Raw genomic sequence first — 18,006 nt, forward strand, 5'->3', positions numbered from 1 at the left:
GGGGGGAGGGCCCAGGGAGGAGGGCCCAGGGGGGAGGGCCCAGGGGGTGAGCCCCAGGGGGGAGGGCCCAGGGGGGAGGGCCCAGGGGGGAGGGCCCAGGGGGTGAGCCCCAGGGGGTGGGGACCCGCTCCTCTGACCCAGCCCACGGGCCTCTCGCACACAGAAACCGTCCCCCTGCGCGTGTTTTCCCAGCTGAGCTGCCCGCTCCCTGCCCTCCGGCCGGCCCGGCCCGCCCTCCCTTCCTGGTTGCCCGCCGCCCGCCCCGGGCCGGTCCCGCCTCCCCCGCCCGGCCCCGCCTCCCCCGGCCGGTCCCGCCTCCCCGCCCCGGGCCGGTCCCGCCTCCCCCGGCCGGTCCCGCCTCCCCGCCCCGGGCCGGTCCCGCCTCCCCCGGCCGTTCCCGCCTCCCCGCCCCGGGCCGCCCTGGTCCCGCCTCCCCCGCCCGGCCCCGCCTCCCCGGCCGGTCCCGCCTCCCCCGCCCGGCCCCGCCTCCCCGCCCGGCCCCGCCTCCCCCGGCCGGTCCCGCCTCCCCGCCCCGGGCCGGTCCCGCCTCCCCGCCCCGGGCCGGTCCCGCCTCCCCGTCCGGGTTCGCCTCCCCCTGGCCGGGCAGGGCAGTCGGGCTCCCCGCTCGGTGCCGGCGGGCCGGTTGGGGTTCCGGGTGGAGGGGTGACCCGAGGACCTCCCCACGGCCTTCCAGGAAGCGGGCCCGGCGCCCTCTCCGCACCCGCCCGGGGCGTGCCCGCCGCGGGCACAGAGCGGCGCTGCCCCGAGGGCGGACCGGTCCCGGAGCCGGACCCTCCCGCCCCGGCCCTGCCCCCGGCCCCCCGGCCCCTGCCCCCGGCCCCCCGGCCCTGTCCCCGGCCCCCCGGCCCTGTCCCCGGCCCCCGGCCCTGTCCCCGGGACTGCCCGCGACCGCGGGGCCCGCGATGGGGCCGGAGGGGGACGCCCCGGGGCCCCCCACGCCGCCGGTGCCCGGCGGGCTGCGGGGCTACCGCGCCTACGCGCGCCGCTGGGTGTTCCTGCTGGTGCTCAGCCTGCTCAGCGGCTCCAACGCCACGGTACGGCCGGCGGGGGCGGTACGGGAGGGGGGTTTGGGGGCGGGTACGGGAGAGGGGGGTTTGGGGGCGGGTACGGGAGGGGGGTTTGGGGGCGGGTACGGGAGGGGGGTTTGGGGGCGGGTACGGGAGGGGGGTTTGGGGGCGGGTACGGGAGGGGGGTTTGGGGGCGGGTACGGGAGGGGGGTTTGGGGGCGGGTACGGGAGGGGGGGGTTTGGGGGCGGGTACGGGAGGGGGGGGTTTGGGGCGGGTACGGGAGGGGGGTTTGGGGGCGGGTACGGAGAGGGGGGTTTGGGGGCGGGTACGGGAGAGGGGGGTTTGGGGGCGGGTACGGGAGGGGGTTTGGGGCGGGTACGGGAGGGGGGTTTGGGGGCGGGTACGGGAGGGGGGGGGGTGGGGGCGGGTACGGGAGGGGGGTTTGGGGGCGGGTACGGGAGGGGGGGTTTGGGGGCGGGTACGGGAGGGGGGTTTGGGGCGGGTACGGGAGGGGGGGGTTGGGGGCGGGTACGGGAGGGGGGTTTGGGGGCGGGTACGGGAGGGGGGTTTGGGGGCGGGTACGGGAGGGGGGGGGTTGGGGCGGGTACGGGAGGGGGTTTGGGGGCGGTACGGGAGGGGGGTTTGGGGGCGGTACGGGAGGGGGGTTTGGGGGCGGTACGGAGGGGGGTTTGGGGCGGTACAGGAGAGGGGGGTTTGGGGGCGGGTACGGGAGGGGGGGTTTGGGGCGGGTACGGGAGGGGGGGTTTGGGGGCGGGTACGGGAGGGGGGGGTTTGGGGGCGGTACGGGAGGAGGGTTTGGGGGCGGGTACAGGAGAGGGGGGTTTGGGGGCGGTACAGGAGAGGGGGGTTTGGGGGCGGGTACGGGAGGGGGGGGTTTGGGGGCGGTACGGGAGAGGGGGGTTTGGGGGCGGGTACAGGAGAGGGGGGTTTGGGGGCGGGTACGGGAGAGTGGGGCTTGGGGGCGGGTACGGTAGAGGGGGGCTTGGGGGCGCCGGGGAGAGGGGGGAGTTTGGGGGCACGGGGGTGGGCAGAGGGGAGTTTGGGGGGCGCCGGGGGCGGGGACCCAGCACCGGAGCCCCTTCTGCTGGGCATGCGGTGTGGGGTTCTGTGCTCTGTGGTGTCTGTGAGGTTCCCCGAGGCGGCCAGAGCCCGGACCGATACAGGCATCTCCCCCCAATATCCCCACACGGGGGCGGGCCTTCCACGACCCCCTCCTCCCCACCCCTTCCTCTGCCGCTGGTGCCCAGTCGCCTCCTGGCTTCTGGTTCAGTTCTTGGGCCCTCAGGGGCCCCCTTCCTGCCCGGCCTGACCTCCTCAGCCCGGCTGGGGGCCCGGGGCCTCATCACTGCTCTAGACCAGGGCTCAGCCGGCTCCTGGGGGCCAGCCCCCAGCCTCTGGGCGGCAGACTCACCCCGGAGCCCCCCAGAGGCCTGTGCCCCCTCCCCAGCCCGCCTCAGGCAGGCAGCTCTGCCCGGTTGGCCCCGCCCCCATGTCCCTGAACTCGGGCAGAGGGTGGGGGCCTGGGGAAGAACGGGCCCTGGGCTCTCCGGGTGGCCCAGTAACCCAATGGGGAGACGGGTCACCAACATGAACAAGCGCCTTGAACCCGAGTGTGCCTGTGGGAACACCCACACGCAGGAGGGTCAGAGAGCACAGATCAGCGAGGTCCAGAGGGCTTTCCAGCCGAGGAGGCCAGGCACCTGGGATTTGGGGCGAGGGGGGTCACTGCAGGATGGTAATTGTCTGGGACGGGGTTCCACTGCTCTCCAGCTGATAACTATTATACATAAAGCTGATAACCTGCCTTCCCCTCCCGCCGAGGGTGCCTGTCCTGAGCCCACACCTGACCCACAGGGCTGCCCCCGGCCCGCATCTCCCCTGGGGCATCTCACCTGGGGTGCCACTGCTCAGCCTCCCACACACCTGCAGGACCGGTTGGTCGGGCAGCCTGGGGCCTCCCTCCCTGTCATCCTGTATCTCCGCTGGTGACCAACCCACCGACTGCTCTGTTCTGCCGGCCACCAGCTCTGGGAGGAGAGAGGAGAGGGTGGGGGCGGGAGGGGGGGAGGGGGCTCTGCTTGGCCAGACGGTCTGGAGAGATGCCGGGTGGTCTGTCCCCTGCTCTGTCCTTTAAATATATTTTATTGATTTTTTTTTTTTTTTTTTTTTTACAGAGAGGAAGGGAGAGAGATAGAGAGATAGAAACGTCGATGAGAGAGAAACATTGACCAGGTGCCTCTTGCACACCCCTTACTAGGGATGTGCCCGCAACCAACGTACATGCCCTTGACCGGAATCGAACCTGGGACCCTTCAGTCCGCAGACCGACGCTCTACCACTGAGCCAAACCGGTTTCGGCTGCTCTGTCCTTTAAACGAGGAAGAAAAGGCCTGGCTGGCGAGGCTCAGTGGTTGAGTGTCGACCTCTGAACCAGGAGGTCATGGTCAGGGCACATACAGGGGGCTGCAGGCTTGATCCCCAGTGTGGGGTGTGCAGGAGGCAGCCAATCAATGATTCTCTCTTCACTGATGTTTCTATCTTTCTCTCTCTTCCTGCCTCTCTGGAATCAGTAAAAATATTCTTAAAAAGAGGAAGAGAAGGTGGCTGTTGCAGAACCTCAGGCATGTGAGGATCTGCGGTCAGAAATCTGTCAGGAAGTTGGGTTGGGTTCTCTCTGATGGAGGACTGGGAGCTTGGGGTTGTGACCCCTCCCCTGGATCCATCGGCCCCCCTCCCTCCTCCCTCCTGCAGGACCCTGCCCCCTCAGGGGCCAGGTGGCTGTCACCTCTTCCAGGAAGCCCTCCCCCAACCGTGTCCCAGTCAGACCAGTCCCACCCCCACCTCCTCCGGCCACACTCATTGTTTGCTGGAGGTCCGCTGAGTGGAGTCCCAGCCTGCTTGGAGCCTCTCCCTCCCAGACACCCCATCTCCTGCGGGGAAGAGGGGGGCTGGCCTTGGGTAGGCCCCCACATCCAGGTGTTCCCCGGACACATTCAGGTGGAGTGCTTTCCGGGCTGTCTTCTGTCCCAGCCAGTACCCACCCCCGCCTTCCCCTGGGCCAGCCACAGCTCTTCCCCCTGCCTCCTTCCCCATCCCCCCGGACACCAAGGGTTGCCCCAGACGTGCTCCCTTTCCCGGCCTGTCTGTGCCCCGGCGTCAGGGCCGCTGGCTCCGCCATCCCAAGGCCTCTCCCAGCTTCCGTGGTCCCGCCATGCCCGGCGCCCGCCTGCCACACACCTCGCCTCCCCCGGCAGCTCTCGGCCTCTCCTGGCAGGGTCAGTCCCGCGGGGCCCTCGTCCTGCGACTGCCCCTTCTGCCAGCAGGACGTGCCTGCAGGGAGACCCTGGGCATCATGGGACGCTGGACACTTGCTCGGGCCGGCCGGCTGCTCCAGGAGGCGGGGCCGTGGTGCCTGTGGCCCCCGGGCTGACGCCGGCCTGTGTCCGCAGCTGTGGCTCAGCTTCGCACCCGTGGCAGACACCGTCGCCCGGCACTTCCTGCTGTCCACCGAGCAGGTCAACTGGCTCTCCCTGGTCTACCTGGTGGTGGCCATCCCGGCGGGCCTGGCGGCCATCTGGATGCTGGACTCCGTGGGGCTCCGCTGGGCGGTGAGTTAGACCCGTCTCAGGGCGGCTGTGGGAGGGCGGGCGGCCATGGCCCCTGCCCGGCCAGAGTGCCCGGGCAGAGCTCCTGACCGCTCCCTGCAGACCATCCTGTGCGCGTGGCTGAACTTCGCCGGGAGCGTGCTCCGCAGCCTGCCCTCCATGCTCAAGGGGACCCCGGCCCCGTTTGCCTTCCTCATGGGCGGCCAGAGCCTCTGTGCCCTGGCCCAAACCCTGGTCATCTTCTCTCCGGCCAAGCTGGCCGCCTTGTGGTTCCCTGAGCACCAGCGGGCCACGGCCAACATGGTCGGCACCATGGGTGAGTGAAGGGCTGAGGCTCAGCGAGCCGTCCGGCCCCTCTGCGCTCCCCGGGCTTGGAGGCAGAGGGCGCCCGTGAGCTGGGGACCCAGGCCTGACGGGGGGGTCTCTGTCCGTCCGCCCGTCCGTCCAGCAAACCCCCTGGGCATCCTGCTGGCCAACGTGCTGTCTCCTGCTCTGGTGAAGAAGGAGGACGACATCCCTGTAATGGTGAGGGGGCTCCCGGGGTGCACCCACATACGTGTGCGTGCTATGCATGCACGTGCGTGTTTGTGTGGTGTACACACGTGTGTATATGTGGCATGTGTTTGCGGTGTGCACGCACATGCCCGCTATCTGTGTGGTGTGTATATGTTTGTGTGGTGCCTGCACATTTATATGGTGCGCACACACATTGTGTGGTCTGTGCACACATGTGTGTTTGTGTGGTGCACACATGCACAGTGTATGTGTGGTGTGTGTTTGTGTGTGGTGTGTGTGAGCAGAGTGTTTGGCTCTCGTGTGCACACGTGTGTCCACACGTCTGTGAGAGTGTGCACCTGCCCCACCTGGCAGCCACTCGGGGCAGAGCACTCAGAGCAGCTCTGCCAAAGCTGGGGCGGGGCAGCCGGACGCAGGCCTGCCAGCCCGGGCTCACCCTGCTCACGCCACCCGGGGAGCTGGCGGAGGTGGCGTGGAGCCCGAGCTGGGCCTGTGCAGCGCGTGTGTCTGCGGGGCCTGCGGGTACCTGCACACGCATGTGCCATGTGCACACCCTCCCCAGCTGGGCGTCTACATCATCCCCGCCGGCCTCGCCTGCCTGCTGGCCACCGCCTGCCTCGGGGAGAGCGAGCCCCCCACCCCGCCCTCCGCGGGGGCTGCCCACTCCAACTCGGAGAAGTTCCTGGACGGGCTGAAGCTGGTTGGTTTGCGGGCTCTGGGGCCGGGGGCGGTGTGGGGCCGGGGGAGGCGGGAGAGGCGGTGGGGAGGGGCTCCCGGCTGGGCCCCCGCCGAGCCGCCCCACCCTGCCCTCAGCTCGTGAGGAACAAGGCCTACGTGGTCCTGGCCGTGTGCTTCGGGGGCGGCGTCGGCATCTTCACCAGCTTCTCGGCCCTCCTGGAGCAGATCCTCTGCGTGAACGGCTACTCCAACGTGAGTGTCCGCCCGGCAGGGCTGCCTTTGCGGCTCCTGCGTGTGGCTGTGGAGTGGCCGCCCAGGCCCTGGTGTCCACATCTGGGCAGGGACCTCCTGTTGTGGGCGCTTGGAGGTGCTGGGAGTGAGGGGTCGGTGCCAGACACGGTCTCGGCCGTGGGGCCGTGGAGGGTGGGGCTGTGGGGCCGTGGGGGGGACTGTGCGGGGTGGGCTGGGGCTGTGCAAGGGGGGGCTGTGCGGGGTGGGCTGGGGCCGTGGGGCCGTGGGGGGGGCTGTGCGGGGTGGGCTGGGGCCGTGGGGCCGTGGGGGGGGGGCTGTGGGGCCGTGGAGGGGGGGGCTGTGGGGCCGTGGGGGGGGCTGTGCGGGGTGGGCTGGGGCTGTGCAAGGGGGGGCTGTGCGGGGTGGGCTGGGGCCGGGGGGCCGTGGGGGGGGGGCTGTGGGGCCGTGGAGGGGGGGGCTGTGGGCCGTGGAGGGCGGGGCTGTGCGGGGTGGGCTGGGGCTGTGCAGGGAGGGCTGTGCGGGTGGGCTGGGGCCGTGGGGCCGTGGGGGGGGGCTGTGCGGGGTGGGCTGGGGCCATGGGGCCGTGGAGGGGGAGGCTGTGGGGCCGTGGAGGGGGGACTGTGGGGCCGTGGGGGGGGCTGTGCGGGGTGGGCTGGGGCTGTGGGGCCGTGGGGGGGGCTGTGTGGGGTGGGCTGGGGCCGTGGGGCTGTGGGGGGGGGCTGTGGGGCCGTGGGGGGGGCTGTGCGGGGTGGGCTGGGGCTGTGGGGCCGGGGAGGGGGCTGTGGGGCCGGGGAGGGGGCTGTGGGGCCGGGGAGGGGGCTGTGGGGCCGTGAAGGGGGAGGCTGTGGGGCTGGGGAGGGGGCTGTGGGGCCGTGGAGGGGGGGCTGTGGGGCCGGGGGGGGGGCTGTGGGGCCGTGGAGGGGGTGCTGTGGGGCCGTGGAGGGGGGGGCTGTGGGGCCGTGGAGGGGGGGCTGTGGGGACGTGGAGGGGGGGGCTGTGGGGCCGTAGGGGGGGGGCTGTGGGGCCGTGGAGCGGGGGGCTGTGGGGCCGTGGAGGGGGGGGCTGTGGGGCCGTGGGGGGGGGCTGTGGGGCCGTGGAGCGGGGGGCTGTGGGGCCGTGGAGGGGGGCTGTGCGGGTCGGGGTAGGGCCGTGGGGGGGCGTGCACGCCGTGGGCACCCCGGGGAGGCCCTGTCCTGAGGGTGCCTGATGCCGGCCCCTGGCCTCGCCTCCAGGAGTTCGCAGGCCTCTGCGGGGCGCTCTTCATCGTGTTCGGGATCCTGGGGGCGCTGGCCCTCGGCCTGTACGTGGACCGGACCAAGCGCTTCATGGAAGCCGTCAAGATTGGCTTCTGTCTGACCTCCTTGGTGTGTGTGGCCTTCGCTCTGGTGAGTGTCCCTGCAGCGGAGACCACCCCCGGGAGGACGGGAGCTCCTGGCGGGCGGCCGGCAGCCCGACCACAGGCACGCAGGCCGCCCGCGGGCACAGCCCCCTGGGCCCGGCCCCACTCGGCCAGCCGGGCCGGCGGGGGCCTGACGGCGCCTCACGCGCTTGCTGCCCAGGTGTCCCAGCTGCGGGGACAGACCGTCGCGCTGGCCGCCGTCTGCTCCCTGCTCGGGCTCTTCGGCTTCTCGGTGGCGCCCGTCGCCATGGAGCTGGCCGTGGAGTGCTCCTTCCCCGTGGGGGAGGGCGCGGCCGCCGGCCTGGTCTTCGTGGTGGGGTGAGTGTGTGTGCGGGCGGGGCGGGCGGGCGGGGCGGGGCTCCTGGCCCCGAGGGGGCGGGGCCGTGCCGGCGGGGTTGAGGGCCTCGTGGCTGTCCAGGCAGGCCGAGGGGGTGCTCATCATGGTGCTGCTGACCGCCCTGACCGTGTGCCGTGCGGACCCGTCCTTCTCCACCTGCCAGAGCGGCCAGGACCCCCTGGACTGGAAGGGTGAGCGTCCCCGCCCACGGGTGCCCCCGGGACGCAGGTGAAAAGGGCAGGGCCTGGGCCTCCGGGGACCTCCCTCCTCGGGCCCTTTTGCTGTCCCTGGTGGGTGGGTGGGTGCTGGGTGCCCCCTAGGCAGGGGCAGGATGGGGTCAGAGGACGTTTCTGTCATCGGTGTTTCTGTCTTTCCCTCTCCCTTCCACTCTCCCTAAAGATCCATGGGAAGATAGCCTCAGGTGAGGATTGAAATGAGACCAGGAAAAGAAAAAAGAGATGAGAGAGGGCGGGAGGCAGAGAGAGGAGAGACGCCGGGACAGACGGAGAGGTCCGGTGTGGACCTGGGCCCCGAGCTGGGTCGGGATCGGGCCCGGGGCGCTGCGGCCGTGGTCAGCGGGGTCGCAGGGCCCTGCTGGCTCCACGGCCAGGCCCCAGGCGGCTGCTGTGTCCGCAGTGTCCATGCTGACGATGGCCGGCCTGTGCACCCTCCTGAGCTGCTGCCTGGTCCTCCTCTTCCACACCCCCTACCGACGCCTGCAGGCCGAGGCCCGCTCCAGCCCCTCCCTCCAGGACTGCCCCCCCTTCCAGCAGGCCCTCCCCCCGACCCCCCCCCAGGACCCCGGCAAGTACCCTGCAGGGGCGGCTCGTCCCTAGAGCCTTCCGCACGGGCCCGGCTGAGAGGCATCTGGGAGGGAGAGGCCGGGAGAGGCAGCCAGGGCAGCCACCCATGCGCTGGGCGGGTTCTGCAGGGGCACAGGGACTGCGGCAGGCAGTGTGGGCTCAGTGTAGCGGGCCTGGCTCCTGGGAGTGCACAGGTTGTGGGTCCAGAGGGCCCCCCAGTGTCGGTGTCTGGAACGCATGGGGGTGGGGAGGGCCATCCTTGAAGGAGCCCATCCCAGACCCCTCTCAGCCTCCGTCACCACGTGACCAGACACCCAGCCTCATGGGGACAGGGGTGGCCAGGGTGCGGATGGGTGGTCCAGGCTGCTCTGGGGGGGAGCGGACGGAGGGTCCCCCAGGCCGATGCCCCCCAGGCCCTCCAGCCCCAGGTGGACACTCCCCTCCCCACAGGCAGGCAGGTTGGTGGGTTCAGGTTTATTGAACTGGCCACAGCGCTGGGGGTGGGGTGGGGTGAGGGCACCCTCACTCCTCCTCCTCCTCCTCATGGGTGAGCACGAAGCTCAGCGCCTTGTAGTCCAGGTTGCCTGCAGCGTTGATCTTTGCAAACTGCAACATCTAGTCAACCTGCGGGCAGGGCAGTGGGTGTCAGCCCTGCAGGAGGCAGAGCAAGTGGGTCCTAAGGGGTGCGGCCTGAGGGTGACGGGTCCCCACCCCCAACCTGCTCTGGACTGGTTTCTGTGCTCGTGGGAGTGAGGGGGGGTGGGGCTCTGCCGCGGGGTGTCCCACCCACACCAACCCTCCAGCCTCTCAGGGCCAGGGCCCACCCCCAGCCAAGCCTGGGGCCCCCCGGCCAGACCTCCTCCATGGTCATCTTGTCGGCCTGGGACATGAGCAGCTGCTTGATGCTGAGGACAAGGAGGGAGGCTCCGGGTTAGGCTGCTCTGGAGAGAGGGCCAGCCCTGGCCGGTGTGGCTCACGGACAGAGAGCCAGCCTACGGGCCGAAGGGCCCCGGTTCCACCCCGGCCGAGGGCATGTGCCGGGACTGTGGGCTCGATTCCCGCGCCGGAGGCAGCCCGTCAGTGATTCCCTCCTGTCACGGATGTTTCTATCTCGCCCTCCCTTTCCCTCCCTCTCTGAAGCCAATAAAAATATATTTTTAAAAAGAAAGTGTCAGCACCGGACAGCTGGACGGCGAGGGGGGCTGTGATAGGGGCAGACGGGGCCGTGGGAGGGGAGGGCCAGGCACCCAGACTGGCCTGTGCCCAAGGCATGGCCCAGGGAGCCCCAGAGCCAGTGCGGGGCATGTGGGCGGGATTGGTGTGCCCTCAGTGGCCGTGGAGGACTCGGGGGAGCGGGCGGGGAGGGTGGGGTGGGCTCGGTGCCCCTCAGACCCAGAGGCCACACTAGTCCTTGTTGATGCTGCCTTTGCCCTGGGGTCCAGCATTTCGAAGCCATTCAGGATGGTCTCCTCGGCATCCGTCCCGGCCACAGAGGCTCCGGTCCGCTCCGCCCTGGTCCCCTCCCACCCTACCCCTCCAGCCCCCCCACCCCCGTCTGCCCTCGGCCGACGGCCCCGCTCCCAGCAGCCTGGGGGACGGGGGCCCTCACTGCCTGCCAAGGCCCAGAGCCGGGCAGCACTCGGCGAGGGGACGGGCCACCAGCGGCCAGCGGGAGGCAGGGCTGGGCTGAGGGTGGAGCTCCCAGTGGGGGTGTGGGGGATAGGGAAGATGTGGGGCCCAGAATGCCGGCTCCTGGCTGTGGCACGGATCTGACTTCCCGTGCAGCGTCGGTTTCTGAAGGAACGGCCGAGGCTCGCCGGTCAGCTTCTCCCCGAACATGTTGGGGAAAGGGGTGAGGTTGATGGGCCCGCGGCCGCCTGCAGCATGGCATCCAGCTCCTCGTCCTTCACGTTGGTCCTGCCTGTGCACACACGGGGTCAGGGGCAGCCCTGCCCTTGCTGACGCGTGCACTGTCCCTCCTGGCAGGTGCCCGTCCTCCCGGTGACCCCAGGACAAAGCGGGGAGGGAGGCCAGCCAATGGGGGGACTCCTGCCCAGGAAGGTGGGCTGCTGAGGAGGGGAGGAGGCCCCGGGCAGCGGGAAGGCCTGAGGGGCCCCCGGGGAAGGCGGGTGGCAATCCCTGCAGGTGGAAGCGGCCTGCCCCCCCTCCCCCGCGCTGGGCTGCAGGCAGGACGCCTCGGGCTGGGAACAGTGTGTCCCCCGATGGGGAGGACGGGGAGCAGGACCTGCCTCCAGCTCTCACCCCATCTTGGCAGTGGTGTCCCTCCCTGGACCTAGTCCCAGCTTCCCCCTCCCCGCCGCTCTCCGCCTCCCTGTGCCCTGCGACACCCCTGCCAGCCCTAGTAGTGCAGAGGGGAGGCTGAGGGCGGGCTGGGGGGACTCTGCTTGGCACCCACCCATGGAGGCGTAGGTGTCCTTCAGGTCCTCCTTGTCGAAGCCGTCCCAGTTCTGATCCATCAGCGTGAAGGCCTGGAGGGAGGACACACATGAGGCCCGGCGCCCTGCTGCCTGCCCGGGTCTCCCGGCCCCCGTGGCCCCCGGGGAGGGGGGGCCTCACCTCCTTGAACTCCTGGATCTGTGTCTGCTCGAAATTGGAGAAGACGTTGGAAGAGGCACCCTGTGCCCGGAGGGCCCCGCCCTCCTTCTTAGTCTTCCTGTTGGCCTGGAGGGGACACGGGAACACGGGTGAGGCTCGGGCCGGGCCTGGAGGGGACACGGGAACACGGGTGAGGCTCGGGCAGGGCCTGGAGGGGACACGGGAACACGGGTGAGGCTCGGGCCGGGCCTGGGGGGGACACGGGAACACGGGTGAGGCTCGGGCCGGGCCTGGGGGGGACACGGGAACACGGGTGAGGCTCGGGCAGGGCCTGGGGGGGACACGGGAACACGGGTGAGGCTCGGGCAGGGCCTGGGGGGGACACGGGAACACGGGTGAGGCTCGGGCCGGGCCTGGGGGGCGTCATGCAGAGGAAGGGCGGGCCAGACTGCAGTGGCCAGGGTCTGGGCCCACAGGCTGGGCAGATCCAGGTGCCGGTGAGCATGGAGCCCTGAGAAGGTGCACCTTGACGTTGGCCCCGTGCCGTCAGCAGTCCCACTGGGAGCCGGCTGGGGGTCCCAGGAGCCAGCAGACTGCGCAGGGGGCCGGCGGCAGATGGGTCCTGGGTACCCTGCTGCGGTGACAGCCAAGACCCGTCTTCCAGCCCCAGACTGTTACCGGGCAGCCTCAGGGCACAGATGCCCCCGTGCCCGGCCGCCAATACCTGTGTGCACACTCGCCTCGTGTGCACACCCTGTGTGTGCACGCCCTCACCTCGTGTGCACACCCTCACTGTGTGTGCACACCCTCACTGTGTGTGCACACCCTCACTGTGTGTGCACGCCCTCACCTCGTGTGCACACCCTCACTGTGTGTGCACACCCTCACTGTGTGTGCACACCCTCACTGTGTGTGCACACCCTCACCTTGTGCACACCCTCACTGTGTGTGCACACCCTCACCTTGTGCACACCCTCACTGTGTGTGCACACCCTCACCTTGTGCACACCCTCACTGTGTGTGCACACCCTCACTGTGTGTGCACACCCTCACCTCGTGTGCACACCCTCACTGTGTGTGCACACCCTCACTGTGTGTGCACACCCTCACCCGTCACACTCAATGGAGCTCTCAGGCACCCCTGCCCGGCTGTCCGCCCGTGCACACTCACCATGCCGGGTCTGCGGTGGATGGTCTGTGCCCTCCCTGTCGGGCCGCCCGTCTTAAGCTCCTGCCCGCTCCCTCAGGACAGCTCTCCCGCTGCCTGCCACTCCCTATAAGGACAGGCCCGGCCCCCACCCCCCCCCCCGGGACCGGACAACTGCCGAGTGAGCTTGGTCATCAGCAGTGACTCTGATGCTCCCTTCTGCCCCGCCCGCAGGGCCCGGCCTCACGGCCCTCCCACAGCTCCCCCAGGAGCCCCGCTCTCCTGTGCACCTGCCGGTCCCTGGACGTGGGCCTGGGGGCCGGTCACAGAGCATCTCCCATATACAGTTCCTGTGCCCTCACTTCCCGGCCTCAGAGGCAGAGAGGTCGCAGGTCCTCAGCCCTGGCGCTGGGGCCGCCCCGCCGTCCCCACCTCAGGTCCACGAGGTGGAGGGCTGGGTGGGCGGGCGGGGCCAGCACCTGCCTGGTCTTCCCACATGCCAGGGCCGTGGGTGCCCGTTAGCATGAGGGCAGAGGCTGATGTCCTGGTTCCGGGCAGCTGCACCCTGGGTGTGCGGGGATGAGCGCCGCTGCGAGCCCTTGCCTCCACTGCAGCTGGAGCAGGGCACACGGAGCGGAGGTGGGACCACAGGCACCCTGAGGAACCAGGAGAGGCGCGGCCTACCGCAGGGATGGAGGGGGCTTCCAGGGGCTCTGCCCGGAGGACACCAGAGGATGCGGGAGACGGGCCTGGGCTGCACCTCAAACGGCCTCCACCGTCCCCCTGGGTGGGGTTGGCTGGGCCTGGAGAGACCCCAGGCCGGGCTGCAGGAGAGGGGAGGGTCACCCGGGGCATCAGGATTCTGTGCTCACAGGCCCTTAAGGGGCAGGGGACCAGCAGAGCCCCCAGGGTGCTCCGGGGCCGGCCAGGCTCTGAGCACAGCCCTAAAGATAGCCGCAGCCCGGCTCCCCAGAGAATCCCGGAATCCGCACCGGCTGGCCATCTGGGACCCCCTCCGCCCACCCCAGGAAGGGCCGTGGCCATGGGGGCTGTGTGGGCTCCGGGGGTCTGCCCTGGGGGGGTGCCTGTGTGCCTGTGGCCCCCCAAACCTCACCCCGAGGGGGCGCTGGTGTGTGGCCCCACCCGCCCTCTGCCCCACCTTCCCCCCACACTTATTTTTGACTCTGGAAGAGGAGTTGCTGAGGAGCCTGGCTTATTTTAAAATCGGGGAAGGGTGAAGGCGGTTATCACCTGTGGTCACCGCCCAACTGCTTGGGGCGAGGAGGCATGTGCTGAGTGCGGGCACTCCGTGGGCACAGGGCGTTTGTCCTGTATTTGTGGGGCCCGAGAACCTTCTCTTTCCCTTCGGGAGCCCTGAGGGTGGAGGCCTGCACCCCGGAGGGGGCCTGCACCACCCACCCGCCTCCGCCTCCTCAGGCCGGGACACACACACAGTGACTTTCCAGCCGGACACCGGCCAGGGCTGCGGAGGAGGCAGCTGCGGGAGGGCCGGCCCGGAGGGGTCCCTCCCCACCGCCCTCCAGAGGCACTCATCAGTCACTCCTGTCGGAGCCTCCTGCCCTCCCGGTTCCCTTTCCGTTCTTCGGAAAGCCGGGGCTTGGTGAGGAGTAACCCTCCGGCCGTTCCTCCTGGCCCCGAGCCCTGGCTCCCAGGGAGCTTCTCCCAAAGGCTCTGGGGGGAGCCCCCCCGGGCGGCCCCAGCCAGTTGCCAGGGGAACCATGTGCCAGCACGGGTGTGTGTGTGTGTGTGTGTGTGTGTGTGTGTGTGTGGAGGCTGGGCAGCCAGCACCCTTGCACCCCTGCTCTGCCTGGCGGTGTTCTCCGAGGGCCAGGGGGCGCAGGGAGGGGAAGGGACCCCGCGGGGTGACCGTGGCTTCCGCCCAGAGGCCCCTGAGGCCTGGGTGGACCTGGGTTGCGGTCCCGAGGGCGGGAGCGGGGAGACCCGGGAAGCGGGCCCTGCAGGGGCACTCCTTCCGGGAGACTGGCCCGGGGTGGCGGGAGGCACCGCGCAGCGCGGATGCAGGAAGGCCCCGAGGCCGCAGTGCGGGGCTCAGCCGCCTGCCCGGACCGCCCCGCCCCGCCCCGCCGCCAGGTGTTCTAACAAACACCGGCTCCCAGCGCCCTGCGGGGGAGGCCCGGGGGCCAGGAGCGGTGACGGCCGGGGAGCCTGACTCAGGCCCAAAGTTCGGGCTCGGCGCGCGGGCCCACGGGCGCTCGGGGCGCTCACTCACTGGGCCCCGCGCAGCCGCCGCCCCGCACATCCCCCGCCATCGCGCACGCGCAACCCCCGCGCAGCCCGGACCGTGCGCGCACGGTGACGTCACGCGCACACCCGCGGGCACGCACCGTTCCCTCTGGCCGCCAGGGGGCGCGCCGCTCGCTTGTGGCCGACAGCGCACGCGCGGGCTCCCGTACACTTAGGCGACTTCCGGCTTTGGGGGGCCTCGTGACGCCTTCGTCCGCCCCGGATTGTGCTTCCGGTGTGAGGGTCACGGACAAGATGGTGCCGCCAGTGCAGGTTTCTCCGCTCATCAAGGTGAACTAGGGTTCGCAGCCGCCTCCCGGCGCTCGGCTGTGCGTGGGCCCCGCCGACCCCCGCCCCCCGCCCCCGCCCCCCGGTGCGCCCCGGTCCCCCGCCCGCGCCCCGCACCCCGGCGCCTCCCGCCGCCTCTGACCGCCCTCTCCCCGCAGCTCTGCCGCTACTCCGCCCTGTTCCTCGGCGTGACCTACGGAGCCAAGCGCCACAGTGAGTACCGCCGTGGACCCGGCACCGCGCCCCGGGGCCTGGGACCGGGGTGCTTGGGAACCTGGGGGAGGGGGAAGGTCCTGGGAACCGCGGGGCCTGGGAACTGGGGGCCTGAAAACGCGGGGGGAGTCTGGGAACACGGAGGGCTTAGAAACCTGGGGGGCCCGGAATCCGGGGTGTTTGGGAACCCGGGGGGTCCTAGAAACTGGGGGATGGGGGTCTGGGAACCTGGGGAGCCTGGAAACCGGTGGGCCTGGGGACTTGGGGGCCTGGAACTTGGGGTGTCTGGGGAGCGGGGGTTGGAAATGGGGTGAGGGGGCCGCTAGAAACCTGTGGTGGATGACAGCTGGGTGGGCGAGAGCTGGCCTGAGTCCAGCGCTGGGCGGTGGGACCCTGGTGGGACCCTGGCGCCCCCTCCGGGTGGGGCTCTGCCAAGGGGCGCCCTGCAGGCCTTGCGGACGTGGAGGTGAAGGAGAATGAAAAGCAAGCTCGTGGGGTTCGTGGCGCCCCGGAAGGGAGCACTGGCGGGAACTGAGCTGCTGTTGGGAGCGTGTCCGAGGAGGCTCATCGGCACTGCCCCCTTCCTGCCGCCCCACAGGTTACCTGAAGCCACGGGCGGAGGAGGAGAGGAGAGTGGCTGCCGAGGAGAAGAAGAGGCAGGATGAGCTGAAACGGATCGAGAGGGAACTGGCAGAAGGTACTGGGGTCTGAACCTTAGAGATTTGCCCTCCGCCCAGATTTTCTGGGACAAACAGCTTCTAGCCACCCTCAGTGGAGGCGGAGAGGAGCCCAGGGTGGTCCAGGGGCGTGGCCACGCCCCGCCTTAGGCGAGGCCATGGGACCTGGAGGCACATTCCTCTGCCCTGCAGGGTGGGGGCCACCTGGGGAGTTGGAGCGGAAGCCAAGCGGGCCTAGTCAGGCTCCGTGGGAGCGGGGTGTGGAGTGGATCACCCGGAAGCCCAGGTGCTCCTTTAAGGGGCTGGGACCGGCAGTGACGCCCCTCCTTCCTCTTCCAGCCCGGGAGGACAGCATCCTGAAGTGAGCGCATCCTGGAGTGAGCGGCCTGGAGCAGGGCCCTGAGTAAAGCTCTCTGTGCTGAGTGAGGCTCTGGCTCTGCTTGGCTCCTCAGTGCGTTCGGTGGACACGGGAGGGGGGGTTTCAGGAGCACGAGAGGCCACCTGAGCTGGGACAATGGCTGCCCTCACACCGGGGCTCCTGGGGAGGGGTGGGGCCTGGGGTCCCAGGAGCCTCAGGGCTGGACCCTCTGTATCTGAACGCCTGTGGAAATACCAAGGCCCCGAGGGCTGGAGCCTGAGGATTTGGTGGGAGTCAGAGTCAGGGGAAGAAGGACGAAGACACCAGTTGGATGCGAGTAAAAGGAACCGAAGGCAGAAGGAAGGGCTCGGGAGGGGTGCTGGGAGCATCAGAGAAAGCAGAGCGCGCTGGTGTGGTGTCCTCCCCTGAGGCCACCCAGGGCCAGCAGCTGAAGGTCATGGTGCTGCTTTGGAATCGAGACAGTATTTTGTGTGGAGTCATTCAGGCTGCTGGCTCCTTCCTCCCCTCCCCCCCAACTTTGCCACCTCCGCCTGACCATCCTAGCTCTACCTCCGCCATAGTGGCCATGCTGGAGTCCCTAGTCCCTGGCATGAGGGGATTCCCTTGTCACCCTGATTGGCTCTGGCTTCAGTCTCAGAACTGCTGGGGGGTGATGGCAGGTACACTCAGCTTCCAGGAAATGCCAGGGCTACAGTCCTGGGTTTCCGGACACAGGTGAGGACTTTGTCCAGGGACAGCCGGTCCCAAGCAGCACTGTTCTCTGCCTCAGAAGGTACAGCATGGACTAGCTGGATGCCTGGGCATGTTAGCTCCGGAGATCGGGTTTGGTTTAGGTAGCTCTTACGGTTTACCGTCTGTTGGCACATACTGATTAGAAGCCTCATTCTTCCACCTGCGGTTGGAGTGCTGCCATTCAGAACACACACTGACCCTCATGGCTGCTTGACAGCCTGGTCCTCCACAGCCCAGGTAGCACCCAAACCAGCCTGCACGCTCAGTGTTCGGGCTTTCTGCTCTGGCCCAGCCGGGGTTCTCTGAGCTTTGAAGAGGTGCATCTCTCTTGAGGGAAAAATGATGCTTGGGGGTCCCCAAAATGAAAGGAAGCCACATTGGGGGCTCTCAAGGAGAAAGGAATCCTAGATAATAAAGAGGTAATATGCAAATGGACCCTTGCACAAGATGGCTGCCCTATGTGGTCAAAGATGGCCGGCAAGGGGGGGGGTGCAGTTGGGGAGGACTAGGCCTGCAGGGGAGGGCAAGTAATCCAGCTGGCAGGGGCAAGGGAGTGGTTAGGGGGTGATTAGGCGGGCAATCGAGTAGTTGGGAGCCAATAGTCCTGGATTGTGAGATGTCCCAGGTTGGAGAGGGTGCAGGCTGGAATGAGGGACATTCCCCCCGCTCCAGTGCATGAATTTCATGAGCCAGGTCTCTAATATGGGTATAAGCAAGGGAAAGCGTTTCAAATCAAGAAGCAAAACAACTTGAAAATTAAATGGCACCAGAAGATGGCAGAAAGGAATGATTACCCACCACAGATGTGTGTGTGGGAACACAGGCCCTAAGGGTGCCGTCTGTAATGGAGACACAGCTGGACCACCAGCCCTCTGAGCTGGGCCAGGCCCTGGGCACGGGGTGGGGGCTTGCAGTGCAAAGGTGGGGGCGGGGCTGGTGCCCTCAGGTGAGACACGGATCTCCAGCTCCTCTGACACCCAGGAAGGGATGTGGCCCGAGAACAGGACAGGGCTGGGCCCTGAACCAAGGGAGAGCCAAGCTCAGCTCTTTCCCGCCCATTTCATTATAAAACGAGTTTGCGTGCACGTGAAGGGGAATATGGGGAGCAG

The 18,006-nt window shown here is 69.4% G+C and overlaps 3 protein-coding genes across 3 annotated transcripts; 2 read left to right on the top strand and 1 right to left on the bottom strand.

Annotated features, from left to right (window-relative positions):
• The first annotated feature begins 893 nt into the window (after positions 1 to 893).
• SLC49A3 (solute carrier family 49 member 3) lies at positions 894 to 8,601 on the top strand. The gene is made up of 10 exons (XM_036417035.2): positions 894 to 1,055; positions 4,500 to 4,658; positions 4,758 to 4,971; positions 5,104 to 5,180; positions 5,734 to 5,871; positions 5,985 to 6,101; positions 7,334 to 7,486; positions 7,661 to 7,818; positions 7,923 to 8,028; positions 8,474 to 8,601. The coding sequence occupies exons 1-9, from the start codon at positions 924 to 926 to the stop codon at positions 7,951 to 7,953; spliced, it is 1,179 nt and encodes a 392-aa protein (XP_036272928.1). The 5' UTR covers positions 894 to 923; the 3' UTR covers positions 7,954 to 8,028; positions 8,474 to 8,601.
• Positions 8,602 to 9,103: 502 nt separating this feature from the next.
• On the bottom strand, positions 9,104 to 14,634 carry MYL5 (myosin light chain 5). Its single transcript, XM_045573968.1, is given in 10 exon segments — positions 9,104 to 9,264; positions 9,497 to 9,545; positions 10,046 to 10,073; positions 10,076 to 10,135; positions 10,458 to 10,511; positions 10,514 to 10,561; positions 11,057 to 11,129; positions 11,218 to 11,322; positions 11,722 to 11,882; positions 14,595 to 14,634. Coding segments are annotated over 10 exon segments (720 nt in total). The 3' UTR covers positions 9,104 to 9,162.
• A 110-nt stretch (positions 14,635 to 14,744) lies between these two features.
• On the top strand, positions 14,745 to 16,213 carry ATP5ME (ATP synthase membrane subunit e). The gene is made up of 4 exons (XM_036417038.2): positions 14,745 to 14,899; positions 15,055 to 15,109; positions 15,708 to 15,806; positions 16,126 to 16,213. The coding sequence occupies exons 1-4, from the start codon at positions 14,864 to 14,866 to the stop codon at positions 16,149 to 16,151; spliced, it is 216 nt and encodes a 71-aa protein (XP_036272931.1). The 5' UTR covers positions 14,745 to 14,863; the 3' UTR covers positions 16,152 to 16,213.
• The last annotated feature ends 1,793 nt before the right edge of the window (positions 16,214 to 18,006 follow it).

This window comes from Pipistrellus kuhlii, unplaced genomic scaffold (genome assembly GCF_014108245.1).
Source record: "Pipistrellus kuhlii isolate mPipKuh1 unplaced genomic scaffold, mPipKuh1.p scaffold_m20_p_58, whole genome shotgun sequence".
Taxonomy (NCBI): Eukaryota; Metazoa; Chordata; class Mammalia; order Chiroptera; family Vespertilionidae; genus Pipistrellus; species Pipistrellus kuhlii.

Coding starts and splice junctions, on each gene's coding strand:
- ATP5ME (XM_036417038.2), top strand. CDS start 14,864: ATGGTGCCGCCAGTGCAGGTTTCTCCGCTCATCAAG. Junction 14,900..15,054: donor AGGTTTCTCCGCTCATCAAG/GTGAACTAGGGT, acceptor CTCTCCCCGCAG/CTCTGCCGCTACTCCGCCCT. Junction 15,807..16,125: donor CGAGAGGGAACTGGCAGAAG/GTACTGGGGTCT, acceptor TTCCTCTTCCAG/CCCGGGAGGACAGCATCCTG.
- SLC49A3 (XM_036417035.2), top strand. CDS start 924: ATGGGGCCGGAGGGGGACGCCCCGGGGCCCCCCACGCCGCCGGTGCCC. Junction 5,872..5,984: donor TCCTGGACGGGCTGAAGCTG/GTTGGTTTGCGG, acceptor CCCTGCCCTCAG/CTCGTGAGGAACAAGGCCTA. Junction 7,487..7,660: donor TGTGTGTGGCCTTCGCTCTG/GTGAGTGTCCCT, acceptor CTTGCTGCCCAG/GTGTCCCAGCTGCGGGGACA.